A 17,635-nucleotide genomic window follows, 5' to 3' on the forward strand; every position below is an offset into this window, starting at 1 on the left:
GACTAAATGCCTCCATAAAACATGTGCAGTAAAACCTGAGTGTTGTTTCTTAGCTTTTATAGGTGTTGTCTCTATAGTTGTTATACTATAAATTAGTATATTTATTTATTTATTTATTTTCATTGTTTTACTGAAGTAGGTGACATACAGTATTATATTAGTTTCAGGTGTACAATATAGTGATTAGTATATTTTGCAGTTAGCTTCTGGTGCAACTTTGTACCATTTGACTGTTTCAGAAAAACCTAAAAAAAGCCTGGACTGGATCGCTGACGGAAGAACCAAGCAGCACTTGGACATCTTGGGAGTGTTGAGGTTTTCATTTTACACCGGCAGGCTCAGAGGAGTCATCTCTCAAGGTCTAAGTCCGGAACAAAGGCAAGGGGAGCAATATGTATCCTTCTGCCTCCTTATCTGCAACATTTCTATGTGCACAGCAAGCAAGCAAGGGGAAATAGGTTTAGGGAGTGAGCTTGGGGAGTGAGTGCCTGGCAGAGCGGGAATTGAGGGAGTGTTCTGTTGCTTTTGCTGAGAAGCAGAAGGGAGCCACCTGGGCTAGATTGCTGTCCTTGTAAAGTTTTCCCTATCAAATGATCTATTTTTATTTATTCTATTGATAATTTTTAACTATATAGGACATTTAAGCCTATAGGAGGCTGTTTATTTTCTCAAATGGTACCTGTTCCCTTAAAAATAATACTGCAAAGGCATTTTAATTTAGGCAACTTGGAGGTATTAGATATAAAACAAAAGTTGGAAATCATTAATTTGTGACATTAGTTTTCCTTATGTGAATTATTTGCAATGGGAATTATTCTTCAAGTTTCTCTTAGACATGTTTAGATGCGTACATATTATTGACAGCAAACTCATGGCATATTAATACTTAGACCATCAAAAGGAGAGGCTTAAGGACAAACCAACAAGTTTGCCACCATAGCCAGAAAATCCATCTTTTTGCTCCAATCATTTCTGTATCTTCCATGAATATGTTCCCTCCTAAAAAACAACAACAACAACAACAACAAAGAGTGCATTCACTCCTTGCTCATGTTTTCCTCCCTCAATCATTGTGGCCCCAAATTATCTATCTGACTAAATATCTTGCTATAGCACAGCAAGGAAGCATACACCTTTAACTACATTTCATTCATAATATACTTTTGCCCCGTTATAGTATACTTTACTATTATAGTAAACATATGAAAAGGAATCAAACTAAATTATTTTAATAAAAGGTGTAGATAATTCTATAGTCACTATTTACCATAAATCCAGATGATTCCTATAAGTTCCAGTATAGCTGCCATCAAAATGCCCCATCCAGCACAGAAGTGGTCAGTCAGATGAACCCAGTAAATTCCAGCCTACCAAAAATAATGTCAGTTACTTCTAAGTATACCTTTAATTATTTTTATGATTGATGAGGTATCCCAATTGAATCTATTAATTTGACTTTAACATATCCTCCTTGTCTTCAAAGGAATGTTTTCAAACGTAAACACAAATGTGGCTTTAAATACTTCCAAAAGAATTCACCTTTCATTCTATAGGGAGTCACTGAAAAAGAAAAAAAAAAGCATTCAGAATAGCTGATTATCAAAATGATGTGCATTGTCTATGGGCTCTGTAGTTGCTGCCAAGAAATAGTGTATGTTTGAAGTCTATAACTTCATTGTATTTGGGAAAATTGTCCATTATTGGGCTTCCTCCTGCTCTGCAAAATATACTTCCTATTGAAATTGTGTTACAATGGGAAAAAATCTGGGCTGAAACTCAGAAAACCTTGATCCAAGTTAGGCTTGCACTTGTCACTAAGCAGCCTCTTAAAACCTTGGTTTTCCCCATTTAGATCATAAAATATGTTCAGACTAACATTTTACTGATGAAAAAATACTACCTGACACACAACAGACCAAGGAGAAACAAAACCAAGCAGCAGTCCAGCGTTATGGGAATCCTCATTTTCTTCAGTGAAGTAAATCCTAATTTATTTCAATTCGGGAAATAAATCTTGAATTGTTGTTGTAATCATTTCTTCAGAAAGGAAGAAATGACATGTTATATGTCAGCTCATTTGCTGATAGTTTTATTCAGAAAATTCAACTTCTATTAACCAGATTTACAAATACATGTTGGGCATATACTCTGGGCCCTCCTTGCTTTTAAAAATCCATGGGGTCCTCTCTCTTGGCAGTCACCACTTGTCAGTTCTGGCAAAAATCAAATGCAGCTCTATTTGTTGGTTTGAGTGTTGACTTTCTACTGAAGGCTTTTCTGCAGTCATTGCATTCATAGGGTCTCTCTCCCATAAGAATCCTCTGATGTTTAATCAGCGGTGACTTCTCACTGAAGGGTTTCCCACATTCATGGCATTTATAGGGTTTCTCTTCTGTGTGAGTTCTCTGATGGACAATAAGGGTTGACTTCTCACCAAAGGCTTTCCCACATCTTCTGCATCCATAAGGTTTCTCTCCTGTATGAGATCTATGATGGACAGAGAGATGTTATTTTTCACTGAAAGTCTTACCGCATATGCTGCCTTCATAAGGTTTCTCTCCTGTGTGACCTCTCTGATGAACAAAGAGGTGTGACTTTCCCCTGAAGCTTTCACCACATTTATTGCACTCATAAGGTTTTTCTTTTGTATGAGTTCTCTGATGTTTAATGGAATGGGAGTGTGCTTCTCATCAAAAGCTTTCCCATGTTTATTGCACTCAAGTTTCTCACCTGTATAAGTCCTTTGATGTGTAAGGATGGACTTACCACATTTGATGCCTTCATAAAATGCTTGTCTAATGTGTCTTTCTTCACATCTAATAAGGTGGTATGAACTCTTAAAGGCTTTTGCACATTCACCAGGTACAAATGGTTTCTCTGCTGTATGAGTTCGCTGATGTTTAATGAGAGTTGATTGACTTCTGGATAAAGGTTTTCCCACATTTGCTGCACTCCTAGGGCTTCTCCCCTGTATGGGTTCTCAGGTGTGCAATAAAGGTTGACTTCTGGCTGAAGCTTTTGGCACATTCACAGCATTCATAAGGTTTCTCTTCTGTATGAGTTCTTTGATATACAACAAGGTTTGCTCTCTGGATGAATACTTTTCCATACTCACAACATTCATAGAGTTTCTCCCCAGTCTGAATTCTCTGACTCTCATTAAGGGTTTGCTTATGGTGGAGGGCTTTTTTATGTTGATTAGGCTCAAGTAATTTCTCTCCAGGTTGAGCTTTACCAAGATTAGAACAGAAGCATAATTTCCAATATGTCCTACATTCATCATCTTTCTTTCTTACACAGCTTCTATTTTGACTAAATTTAAATTATGTTTTGAACACTTTCTCCATGAATAATATTTAAAGAGTCTTTGTCATATAGAAACAAGGTCTATTCTTGGATAAACGACTTTTCTGCATGCTCTGAATTCCTGGTCACCTTCATCCTTCAGTTTTCTTCACAGAAGAAAACTGAATTTTTTATGAATTCAGTTTTCCACAGAAGTTCACCTTGGCTTTCCTTGTGGTTATCTATCTGATCATCAACATGCCAGAATTCTAGGAAAAAGACATAGTGAATCATCAGATTTGTAGATATGTCTACAGTTAACTCACAAATGCTCTGATGGGAGCTCCTGTCAATAGGACTTGAGCTGATGTGGATGGGCTCTTTCCATGCCCTACTACCACCACCTCCTCTGGCTGTAAATACAAAGAAATGTTGGCCCATATTTAACAAAAATAATTTAACACATATTCAAACTCAAAATCAAGAAAAGATATTAGGTGGCAAACATGAAGTGGGAATTTGAAGTGATGTGTGAACAGAAACTGAGCTTGACGATTTGCAGAATCCAGACCACAGGGAACAAATGTTCAGGAAACTGGAATTTAATTTCCACTTAAAGTTGGAATTCACAAGGGACGTCCATGCTTGTTAAAAAGGAGCTAGAAAGACTCCCACTGGTCAAGGAAATTGGAAAGAAAGATACTATATATAAGGAAATCAAAAGCCTAATTCTCTAATCAATCCAAATGATTATTAGTATAGTACAAAGCTCACAAGCTGAAAAATTAACATAAAAATTAGGGCTTTTATTAGTTTCCTAGCAGTGGCAAACTTTCCAAAAGACATATTCCTATGTTTTTATAGCTTAGGGCTCACATAACTTTTATGGAAAACCAATTTTCACTGAAGAGTTCACCATAAATTAAAACTTCTCAAAGACATGAACCATCATGAGGAAATCAGCAGATACAGTTATGGACACTCCTGTTCCTAGAACTATAGTTAATAGAACAATCTGGCATTTTAAATAAATATATTTCAGACATTCAAAGAAATAGGTAAGAACTAGACTATGGGGGAAAGAACAGGAAAATTTGAAAAAAAGAAGCAAATATAAATATGAAAGCTTATATAAGCATTATTAAGAAAACCTCCAAACAGAGAGGTTTAACAGTAGACTAGCCATAAATACAGATTGATGAATCAGATGACAGATCTTGGGAAATCACCCAAAGTGTATAATAAAGGCTAACAAAATGAAAATATTGCAAGAGAAACGGCACAATGATAAATTCCAACATAGGTTTAATAGAAAATCCAAATGGAAAAAAACAAAGAAAAAGGGAAAGGGGGCAACATACCAAGAAAGGGGTTAACAGAGCAGCCCTGAGACTGATAGACTTTGAAAAGCCAGCTTGCAATCTTGGCCCTTGACTGGCATCTAGGAATCTGGAGTTCAGGAATGTCTCCACCATTTCCTAACTGATAAGACTGCTTATATACACAATACGATTTGTGCTGAATATTTCCTTTCCTTCCTGGAGTCTAGAATTTTGATATGTGCTAGACAGAGCTTGTATATGTGACCAACCAATAAAAACTGAGGACGCTGAGTCTCTAATGGGCTTTCCTAGGCGTAAACATCACACACATCTTGCTGCACTCTCACTGCTGGGAGAACTGTGTCCCATGTGACCTAGGTAGGAGGGAAAGAGCATAAGGAACCCTGTACGTGGATTCCTCCCAACTCTGCTAGGGTCTTTTCCTCTTATAATTGTTATATATTCTTACTACATTGTTGTGAGAAATTATAGCTATAAATACAACTATATGCCGAGTCCCACGAATCCTGGAGAATTTCTGAATGTGGTAGTGGTTTGGAGTCCCCTGACCTAGGCACTATTTGGAAAGACAATGACGGTAGTTTTCTAGAATGGAAGAAAGGCATACATGCTACCATAGATCATCCAGAGTCCCAAGTGTGATAAGTAAAAGCAAATCTGTATCTAGACACACTTCAGTGCAACCACAAGACTTGAAAATTAAGAAGTATTGAAAGCTACCACAAATTTAAAAATCACCTATAAAGAAACAACTAGATCAATATTAGACTTCATCAGCAAAGAAAAGCAGCCAAAAGATTAAACAATATTTTAAAAGTCCTGAGAGAGGCTGTCATCTTAGAACTCTATGCACAGATTGTTACAATGAAAGATGACAAAATAAAGATGTTTTGGAGCAAGAAAAGAGAGAATTTGCCACCCACAAACCTGACTAGGAAGAAGTTTGATACTTTATTTTTTCAGGAGGAAAACAACCAAAGGGAAAAAAGTCGGGGTGGGGGTAAAGAAAAAGCAGGATATATAGAAAATACAATAAAAGAAGAAATACTAACATGAAATAGTTATATTGTGATTCATATATAATAACCCCATTAATTAAAGGCCAGCCATATTAAACTGTATTTTTGAAAATCAGCTATATGTTTTCAAAAGACAATTAGAGAAAACTGGGGGAGAAATGTTGAATATAAAATTATGAAAAGAGATATACCTGGTACTTAACCAAAAGAAAAGTGGCAAAACAATGCATAAGTTATATGAAAGAATGAGCCTATTCTAAATACAAATGAGGACAGAATACAAGAATATTATAAAGCAATTTCATTTACATAGAAGCAAAACTCAGCAAAACTCTTAAACATAAAAGGTAAACTGATTCTACTTATGAGAGAGAAAAGGCAATACACCTAATAATGTTGAAAGGTGTACATAACCCACTTGTACTTATACAACAGAAAGGTTTTGCAAATAGGAATCAGGATATGTGTTGAAGAATGGCAACAAAATATTAGAAACAACCAAATGCCCATCAATAGAGGTATGCTTTAATGGCCTGTGATCCTCAGATGCTGGAATGCTACACAAGAGTTAAAATGAATGACCTAAATGTAGTGTATCAGCATAGACAAAGCTCAAAGCACAATGCTGAATACAGAGTTGTAGAGACTCCTACAGTTCAAGTGCACTCATCTGGTAAATTTACAAAAGAAATGCTATATTGCTTATACATGCAAATATATATAGTAAAAGTATAAAACGCGGATTAGAAGGATACTCGCCAAAGTCATGATATTGTTTTCCTGAGGAGGGAATGAGGGGAGCAGGACTCAGGAAAGGAAAAGGGGAGCTCATCTTGATTTCTAAACCTCTATTTCTTTTATTTAAAAAAATCTACCAACACCAAATACCAAAATGTTAACATTTGCTAATTCTAAGAGGTAAATACAAGGGTATTGTTATGATTATGATTTTCTGTACTTACCTGCAGTATTAAGTGAAATGCCTTAAGGCAGGACTTCTGGAACAGCAGAGAGAGGACCTCAGCAACTCCTCTCTCCCATAAAAAGCAAAATTATCAAAATCCATCATTTCAGGACTTTGGAAACTAACCAAAGGCACACAATAAATTAAAAAGCACTTATTCAGAAGAACCAGTGAACCTCAGTAGGAATAGCCACATCTGTGGTGTTTCACTTGGTACTACTCACGTCTTCCCTTCCCCCAACTCCATGGTCCCCCAACTTTGGGTTTGTAAGCCACGAAAACTGGCAGTCCCATGGCAACCCCAGGAGCTGACCTGTTTTGGTACTCCACCAAGCCCCATCCCCAGACTGCTGTCACTATTTGACCTAACTTGGAGCTCAGCTGCAAGAAAGAAAGGAAACTACACTTGACCCATGAACAACTCAGGTTTGAAAACTGTACGGATCCACTTATACACAGGTTTTTCTCAATAAATATATTGGGAACTTTTTGGAAATTTGTGATAATTTGGAAAAATACTTTATTCTAACTTACTTTATTGTAAGAATATAGCATATAATACATATACAAAATATGTGTTAATTGACCATTTATGTTATCAGTAAGGCTTGCAGTCAACAGTAGGCTATTAGTAGTTGTTTTGGGGGAGTCAAAAGTTGTATGTGGATTTTTGACTGCACGGCAGGGGGCAGTGCCCCTAATCTCCGTGTTGTTCGAGGGTAAACTGTATATTGTAACTCAAATCTTTGCAAAGAAATAAAAGCCCAGTAAAGGTAACATGCAGTCAAGTGTTAACACAGGAGGTCTGGCTCCTGGCTGAAGTCCAGGAACTTGGCTTTTGGCATAATCCCTATGTTGATAAAACTACTTTGCCTGCTTGGGGCGCTGAACTCCTGTTATTCTTCTGAGAGTTTAGATGCTTGACCATTAGTGGCCAATGATTTTTTGGCCTGAGGTGCCTGTTTTTAGCACAACAATTTGGAATCCCCCACAAAGTGAAAGGGGATTTCTTAAAAGCCTTGCTTGCCACTTGGACTTGAAATGCAGCTGTCCAGCCCTGCCGCATCTTGGCTCTGCATGAGAAGGAACAACTGTCCCTGCAGGGGTTTATCTCCTACCAAGTGCCCAGAAATACTGGAGAAAATGATCCCTTATCAAGGCACCCAGAGAAATATTAGACAGTATGAGATAAAGAGGAAAAATCTTACAAGCTAACAGACAGAAAAAAGTTGGTATCAAATATTAATAATCAGAATAGATTCAGAGTTCTCAAAAGGAACGCTGAAATCAAAAGACAATGGAGCAATGCCTTCAAAAGTCTGAGGGAAAGAAATGTACATCCTAGAACTCTACTCCAAGCTCAACTCTCCATCGAGGATGAGGATATAACAAACACTTTAAGATATTCAAAAATCTCAAAAAATTTACCTCCCAAGGACCTCCACTCTTTGTTAAGTACTAGAAGAATGTGCTCCAATGAAATGTGGAAGAAGGCATGGCACAAAGCAAACTGAAAATTCAAAAGTGCAGAACATGGAGGGAATCCCCAGAATGATGGTAAATAGTAGCATTATGATGGCAGCTGTGCAAGCATGAATGAGAACAGTCCACTGAGAAGGGAGCGGATCAGATGGCTCCAAACTCAAGGGTATGATATGGATAAGACACTTGATAGCTCTGGAAGCATTCAGAGTCACTCTAGAAAGAGGGTCATGATGGAGTGTTTAAGTTTAACTGATGTTAAGTACATAGAGAAAGGAGCAATTTAAAGAAATAAAACAATTATTAACCAAAGGAAACAAAGTATGCAGGAAAGGTAAATTAATCATAGATTACTATGCAGTTTGGCTGTGCAGTGCTTATACAGTCATAATGTTGTAAATGAAAATGATAGTCCTGAAGGAAACCAAATTTACAGTATAATCTTACTGGGAACATGGATTGACAAGAAGTCTGTGTGTGTGTGTAAGCATGTGAGTGGCAGGAGCAATGAAGTGAGCTCAATCTTAATCTTCCATAGCAGAAAATTCTAAATAATTTTGGTAAGATATATGTAAATTATAAAGAATAGTGATACCAAAACATATCTCATATCCACCATCAACAAACAAATTACTGTTACCTTGCTCATGAGCCCATTTCATTCTCTTTCTTCTCAAATAATCACTATCCTGAATGTTATATTTATCATGCCCTTGACTTTTTCTAAAATTGTCATTCACATAGATGTATTAGTTTCAGGGGTACAACATAGTGATTCAACCATTATTTGTATTACCAAATGCTCACCATGATAAGTATTGTGACCATCTGTCACCAAAGTTATTACAGTATTAACTATATTCCTCATGCTGACTTTTATCCCCAGTGACTTACTTATTTTATAATTGGAAATTAGTACCTCATAATCCCCTTCAAGAATTATTTTGCCCATCCCCCTGCACCACCCACCCCTATGACAATCGCCAGTTTGCTTTCCATATTTATGAGTCTTTCTGTTTCATTTTGTTTTTCAGATTCCAAATATAAGTGAAATCATATGGTATTTGTCAGCCTTATTTCACTTAGTATAATGCCTTCTAGGTCCATCCATGTTGCTACAAATGGTAATATTTCATTCTTTTTTATGCCTGAGTAATATTCCATTGTGTGTATGTATATCTTCTTTATTCATTCATCTGTTGATGGGGACTCAGGTTGCTTTCACATCTTGGCTATTGTAAATAATACTGCAATAAACACAAAAGTGCATATAACTACATAGATTAGTGTTTTCATTTTCTTCAGGTAAATACCCTGAAGTGGAAATACTGGATTGTGTATTTCTCTTTTTAATTTTTTGAGGAACCTCCATAGTGTTTTCTATAGTGGCTGCTCCAATTTATATTCCCACCAGCAGCGTAAGAGGGTTCCCTTTTCTCCACATTCTCGCCAACACATGTTATTTCTCATCTTTTGGATAGTGGCCATTCTGACTGGTGTGAGGTGATATCTCACTGTGGTTTTGACTTGTATTTCCCTGATGACTAGTTATGTGGAGAATCTTTTCATATGTCTCTTGGCCATTCATGTATCTTCTCTGGAGCCCATGACTTTCTTTATACTTTTACCACATTTATTTTATTCATTAAACTTCAGGCATAATTTACTTTGATTTAGTAAAAAAAAGGTTTCATTTCTTTCAAAGAGATATTGCCCTAAGTTAGTAAATTTGAAATCTCAGCATAAACATAACTGTCTAGAAAAATGACCAAACTTGACAGAAAATACAGAAAGTGTGAATAAATCAGTAATTATTTTAAATATTATAAAATTCACTCTGTAGAGGAACTAAGATGGCGGTGTGAGTAGGGAGGTGGAAATCTCCTCCCAAAACCATATATATTTTGGAAAATACAACAAATACAAATATTCCTAAACTTGACACCAGTGGATACAGTACAACAGCCAGGCTACATCTACATTTGCGAGAACTCAGCAACTCACGAAGGGGGTAAGATACAAGCCATGGCCCAGTGGGACCCAAGCGCTCCCCCCCACCCCAGCTCCAAGTGGGAGGAAAAGAGTCAGAGCAGGGAGGGAGTGGAAGCACAGGACTGCTAAATGACCATCTCTAGTAATCCACACTGGGAGTGCAAACACACATTGCATGGTGTGCTAGATATTAGAGAAATGGAAAAGTAAAATCTGCGCATGGGTCCCCGCAGCCGGCTCCCCTGGGACAAAAGAAAAGCAAGTGCTTTTTGAAAGTCTTAAAGGGGACTAGGCATCACAGCTGGATGGAAGCATCCCAGCACACTCAAATCAGCAAGCTGGGAATTCTGAGGAACTTCAAGCGCCCCAGCCCCCTGGGTGGCAACACACCCCTGAAGCCCCTCACAGTGATAAGCAGCCTGCCAGGCATTCCCCTGGCCAGTGTGACCCAGACACAGCAGCCGAACAGCCAGAGAGTGGCTGCACCCACAGCAGTCACCCAGAATGTCCTCCCATCATGCAGCTGCCAGGGCTAGAAACAGAGGCCACCACCGGCACACAGCTGCCCAGCACAAGCAGAGGAAACTGGGATAAAGTATGAAGGGGCAATGTTCTCGCAGGAGAGCACACCCAGCATGATTGCCACTCCCTGCAGTGCTCTGGGCAAGCCTGACGACAACCCCGCCCACGGCAGCTTAGGGGATTAATCTGCAGTCTACTCCAGGTGTGCAGTTAACTAACACAGTCAGTGGAGAAGGGCAAGGTGACCAGCAAGCAGGAAAGGACTTTGTTCTCCCAACTGACATAAGTGCTACTTGCCTACAGCTACCTCTATCACCATGAAAAGGCAGAAGAATTTGGTCCAGTACAGAATTACCCAGACAACCCCAGAGTGAGGGTCTGTGGAGATAGATTTAACAAATCTTCCTGTAAAAGAATTCAAAATAAAGGTCATAACCATGCTGATGGACCTGGAGAGAAAAATGCAAGAGTTAAAGTATCAAGTTGGGAGGGAGAATACAGAAATAAAACAACCTCTAGGAGGACTTAACAGCAGATTGAATGACATGCAAGAGGCCATTAATTGAATAGAAATCAGAGAACAGGAACATAGAGAAGCTGAGGTAGAGAGAGATAAAAGGATCTCCAGGTATGAAAGAATATTAAGAGAACTATGTGACCAATCCAAATGGAACAATATTTGCATTATAGGAGTACCAGAAGAAGAAGAGAGAGAAAGGGATAGAAAGTGTCTTTGAGGAGGTAATTGCTGAAAACCTCCCCAATATGGGGAAGGAGATAGTTTCTGAGACCATGGAAGCCCACAGAACTCCCAACACAAGGTACCCAAGAAGGACAGCACCAAGACACATAATAATTAAAATGCCAAAGATCAAAGACATGGAAAAAGTATTAAAGGCAGCCAGAGAGAGAAAAAAGATCACCTACAAAGGAAAACCCATCAGGCTATCATCAGACTTCTCAACAGAAACCTAACAGGCTAGAAGAGAATGGCATGATATATTTAATGCAATGAAACAGAAGGGCCTTGAACCAAGAATACTGTATCCAGCATGATTATCATTTAAATATGAAGGAGGAATTAAACAATTCCGAGAGAAGCAAAAGTTGAGGGAATTTGCCTCCAACAAACCACCTCTACAGGATATTTTAAAGGGACTGCTCTAGAAGGAGGGAAACCTAAAGCTAAATAGATATCAAGAGAGAAAACAAAATCACATCAAAGAAAGCAGACCAACTAAATACTAACTAAAGGCAAAACATAAAATCAACTACTCACAAAAGCAGTCAAAGGAAAAACAAAAGAGTACAGAATAAAATACCTAACATATAACAAATGGAGGAGGAGGAATAAGACGGGAGAGAAATAAAGAATCATCAGACTTGTTTATAACAGCTTAATAAGCAAGTTAAGTTAGACGGTTAGATAGTAAAGAAGCTACCCTTGAACCTTTGGTAACTAGGAATCTAAAGCCTGCAATAGCAATAAGTATATATCTTTCAATAATCACTCTAAATGTAAATGGACTGAATGCACCAATCAAAAGACACAGAGTAACAGAATGGATGAAAAAGCAAGAGCCATCTATATGCTGCTTACAAGAAACTCACCTCAAACGCAAAGACATACACAGACTAAAAGTCAAGGAATGGGAAAAGACATTTCATGCAAACAAAAGGGAGAAAAAAGCAGGTGTTGCAGTACTTGTATCAGACAAAATAGACTTCAAAACAAAGAAAGTAACAAGAGATAAAGAAGGATATTACATAATGATAAAGGGCTCAGTCCAACAAGAGGATATAACCATTATAAATATAAATACAGGAGCAGCAACATATGAGAAACAAATACTAACAGAATTAAAGGAGGAAATAGAATGCAATGCAAACGTTCTATGAGACTTCAACACACCACTCACTCCAAAGAACAGATCCACCAGACAGAAAATAAGTAAAACACAGAGGCACTGAACAACACACTAGAACAGATGGACTTAACAGACATCTACAGAACTCTACACCCAAAAGCAGCAGGATACACATTCTTCTCAAGTGCACATGGAACATTTTTCAGAATAGAACACATACTAGGCCACAAAAAGAGCCCCAGTAAATTCAAAAAGATGGATGTCCTACCAACAAACTTCTCAAACCACAAAGGCATAAAACTAGAAATCAATTGTACAAAGAAAACAAAAAGGTTCACAAACACATGGAGGCTTAACAACATGCTCCTAAATAATCAATGGATCAATGATGAAATTAAAACAGAGATCAAACAATATATGGAGAAAATGACAACACCACCACAAAGACCCAACTTCTGTGGGACACAGCGAAGGCAGTTATAAGAGGAAAGTATATAGCAATCCGGGCCTATTTAAAGAAGGAAGAACAATCCCAAATGAACAGTCTAAAGTTACAATTATTGAAACTGTAAAAAGAAGAACAAATGAGGACCAAAATCAGCAGAAGGAGGGACATAATAAATATCAGAGAAAAAATAAATAAAATTGAGAAGAATAAAATAATAGAAAAAATCAATGAAACCAAGAGCTGGTCCATTGAGAAAATAAACACAATAGATAAGACCCTAACCAGACTTATTAAGAGAAAAAGAGAATCAAAACACATCAACAGAATCAGAAATGAGAAAGGAAAAATCACAAGGGACCCCACAGAAATACAAAAAATTATTAGAGAATAATATGAAAATCCATATGCTAACAAGCTGGAAAAACTACAAGAAATGGACAAATTCCTAGAAAAATATAACCTTCCAATACTGACCAAGGAAGAAACAGAAAATCTAAACAGACCAATTACCAGCAATGAAATTTAATCCATAATCAAAAAACAACCCAAGAACAAAATCCCTGTCCCAGATGAAATCACTGATGAATTTTATCAGACATATAGAGAAAACATAATACCCATTCTCCTTAAAGTTTTCCAAAAAATAAAAGAGGAGGGAATACTTCCAAACTGATTCTATAAAGCCAGCATCATTCTAACACCAAAACCAGGCAAAGACTCCAGAAAAAAAAGAAACTTACAGACCAATATCCTTGATGAACATCGATGCAAAAATACTCAACAAAATATTAGCAAGCTGAATTCAAAAACACATCAAGAGGATCATATAACATGAACAAGTGGGACTCATCTCAGGGATGCAAGGATGGTACAACATTCAAATATCTATAAACATCATCCACCACATCAATAAAAAGAAGGACAAAAACGACATGATCATTTCCATAGATGCTGAAAAAGCATTCAACAAAATTCAACATCCATTCATGATAAAAACTCTCAACAAAATGGGTATAGAGCAGGGCGGAGCCAAGAAGGCGGCATGAGTAGGACAATGGGAATCTCCTCCCAAAAACACATATATTTTTGAAAATACAACAAATACAACTATCCCTAAAAGAGAGACCAGAAGACACAGGACAACAGCCAGACTACACCCACACCTGCGAGAAACCAGCACCTGGTGAAAGGGGTAAGATACAAGCCGCAGCCCAGCGGGACCTAAGGCCCTTCACCCCAGCTCCCTGTGGGAGGAGGGAGTTGGAGCGGGGAGGGAGAGGGAGCCCAGGACTGTTAAACACCCAGCCCTAGCCATCTGCACCAGAGCGCAGACACACAGTGCATGCATGGGGTGCTGGAAACTAGGGAAGCAGGACAGTAAGACCTGTGAGCGGGTCCCACAGCCAGGGCCCCTGGGACAAAGAAAAGCGAGTGCTTTTTGAAAGTCTTAAAGGGACAGGGACCCCACAGCTGGACGGAAGCATCCCGGGTCAAAGTCCAGCAGCTGGAAATTCCAGGGAACTCTGGGCGCACTAACCCCCTGGGCAACAGCTCTGAGACCCTTCATGGAGGTAAACAGCCAAACAGCCCCCCATCCATTACCCCTCCGGGACCCCGCTATAGCAGAGCAGCAGCCTGAGGCTGGCCATGCCCACAGCAAGGGAGCTTCCTCCGTATGGGCGGGGCAAGATACAGAGAACTACACTGCATGCAATTGCCCAACACAAGCCACTAGGGGTCGCAGTTTCCCATAAAAGAAAGGTCAGGAGCAAGTAGAAAGAGTCTTGGCTCTCCCAGCTGACATACGAGTCAATAGCATACCACTGCACCTATCAACATGAAAAGGCAAAAAAATTTGATCCAGACAAGACTAACCCAGACATCTTCAACATCTTCTACATCTTCCCCTGAGAAGGAACATGGGGAGATAGATTTAACCAATCTTCCTGAAAAAGAATTCAAAACAAAAGTCATAACCATGCTGATGGACTTGCAGAGAAATATGCAAGAACTAAGGAGGGAGAATACAGAAATAAAACAATCTCTGGAAGGACTTCAAAGCAGAATGGACGAGATGCAAGAGAACATTAATGGACTAGAAAACAGAGAACAGGAATACAGGGAAGCTGATGCAGAGAGAGATAAAAGGATCTCCAGGAATGAAAGAATATTAAGAGAACTGTGTGACCAATTGAAAAGGAAAAATATCTGCATTATAGGGGTACCAGAAGAAGAAGAGAGAGAAAAAGGGATAGAAAGTGTCTTTGAAGAAATAATTGCTGAAAACATTCCCAAACTAGGGGAAGAAATGGCCTCTCAGACCACAGAGGTACACAGAACTCCCATGACAAGGGATCCAAGGAGGGCAACACCAAGACACATAATAATTAAAATGTCAAAGATCAAAGACAAGGACAAAGTGTTAAAGGCAGCCAGAGAGAAAAAAAAGGTCACCTACAAAGGAAAACCCATCAGGCTATCATCAGACTTCTCAACAGAAACCTTACAGACCAGAAGAGAATGACATGACATACTTAATACAATGAAACAGAAGGGCCTTGAACCAAGAATACTGTATCCAGCATGATTATCATTTAAATATGAAGGAGAGATTAAACAATTCCCAGACAAGCAAAAGTTGAGGGAATTTGCATCCCACAAAACACCTCTACAAGGCATCTTACAGGGACTGCTCTAGATGGGAGCACTCCTAAAAAGAGCACAGAACAAAACACCCAACATATGAAGAAGGGAGGGGAAGGAATAAGAAGGGAGAAAATAAAGAATCATCAGACCATGTTCATAATAGCTCAATAATCAAGTTAAGATAGACAGTAAGATAGTAAAGAAGCTAACCTTGAACCTTTGGTAACCACGAATTTAAAGCCTGCAATGGCAATAAGTACATACCTTTCAATAATCATCCTAACTGTAAATGGACTGAATGCACCAATCAAAAGACACAGAGTAACAGAATGGATAAAAAAGCAAGACCCATTTATATGCTGCTTACAAGAGACTCACCTCAAACCGAAAGACATGCACAGACTAAAAGTCAAGGGATGGAAAAAGATATTTCATGCAAACAACAGAGAGAAAAAAGCAGGCGTTGCAATACTAGTATCAGACAAAATAGACTTCAAAAAAAAGAAAATAACAAAAGATAAAGAAGGACATTACATAATGATAAAGGGCTCAGTCCAACAAGAGGATATAACCATTATAAATATATATGCACACAATACAGGAACACCAACATATGTGAAATTAATACTAACAGAATTAAAGGAGGAAATAGAATACAATGCATTCATTTTGGGAGACGTCAACACACCACTCACTCCAAAGGACAGATCCACCAGACAGAAAATAAGTAAGGACACAGAGGCACTGAACAACACACTAGAACAGATGGACCTAATACACATCTATAGAACTCTACATCTGAAAGCAACAGGATACACATTCTTCTCAAGTGTACATGGAACATTCTCCAGAATAGACCACATACTAGGCCACAAAAAGAGCGTCAGTAAATTCCAAAAGATTGAAATCCTACCAACCAACTTTCAGACCACAAAGGCATAAAACTAGAAATAAATCGTAAAAAGAAAGCAAAAGGGCTCACAAACACATGGAGGCTTAACAACATGCTCCTAAATAATCAATGGATCAATGACCAAATTAAAATGGAGATCCAGCAATATATGGAAACAAATGGCAACAACAACACAAAACCCCAACAACTGTGTCATACAGCAAAAGCAGTCTTAAGAGGAAAGTATATAGCAATCCAGGCATATTTAAAGAAGGAAGAACAATCCCCAACAAATGGTCTAATGTCACAATTATCAAAATTGGAAAAAGAAGAACAAATGAGGGCTAAGGTGAGCAGAAGGTGGGACATAATAAGGATCAGAGAAGAAATAAATTAAATTGAGAAGAATAAAACAATAGCAAAAATCAATGAAACCAAGAGCTGGTTCTTAGAGAAAACAAACAAAATAGATAAGCCTCTAGCCAGACTTATTAAGATGAAAAGAGAGTCAACACACATCAACAGAATCACAATCGAGAAAGGAAAAATCACGACGGACCCCACAGAAATAAAAGAATTATTAGAGAGTACTATGAAAACCTATATGCTAACAAGCTGGGAAACCTAGGAGAAATGGACAACTTCCTAGAAAAATACAACCTTCCAAGACTGACCCAGAAAGAAACAGAAAATCTAAACAGACCAATTACCAGCAACAAAATTGAAGTGGTAATCAAAAAACTACCAAAGAACAAAACCCCCAGGCCAGATGGATTTACCTTGGAATTTTATCAGACATACAGAGAAGACATAATACCCATTCTCCTCAAAGTTTTCCAAAAAACAGAAGAGGAGGGAATACTCCCAAACTCATTCTATGAAGCCAACATCACCCTAATACCAAAACCAGGCAAAGACCCCACCAAAAAAGAAAACTACAGACCAATATCCCTGATGAATATAGATACAAAAATACTCAACAAAATATTAGCAAACCAAATTCAAAAATACATCAAAAGGATCGTACACCATGACAAAGTGGGATTCATCCCAGGGATGCAAGGATGGTAGAACATTCGAAAATCCATCAACATCATCCACCACATCAACAAAAAGAAAGACAAAAACCACATGATCATCTCCTTAGATGCTGAAAAACGATTCGACAAAATTC

At 38.2% G+C, this 17,635-nt stretch overlaps 1 protein-coding gene across 1 annotated transcript in view; it reads right to left on the reverse strand.

Annotated features, from left to right (window-relative positions):
- Positions 1 to 2,207: 2,207 nt before the first annotated feature.
- Positions 2,208 to 17,635, reverse strand: part of ZNF674 (zinc finger protein 674) — a 58,597-nt gene continuing 43,169 nt past the window's right edge. The window contains 5 exon segments of the mRNA XM_073227503.1: positions 2,208 to 2,669; positions 2,672 to 2,914; positions 2,916 to 3,316; positions 3,319 to 3,448; positions 3,451 to 3,554. Of these exon segments, the coding sequence (XP_073083604.1) occupies positions 2,208 to 2,669; positions 2,672 to 2,914; positions 2,916 to 3,316; positions 3,319 to 3,448; positions 3,451 to 3,554 (1,340 nt within the window).

The sequence above is a fragment of the Manis javanica genome, chromosome X (genome assembly GCF_040802235.1).
Source record: "Manis javanica isolate MJ-LG chromosome X, MJ_LKY, whole genome shotgun sequence".
NCBI classification, from domain to species: domain Eukaryota; kingdom Metazoa; phylum Chordata; class Mammalia; order Pholidota; family Manidae; genus Manis; species Manis javanica.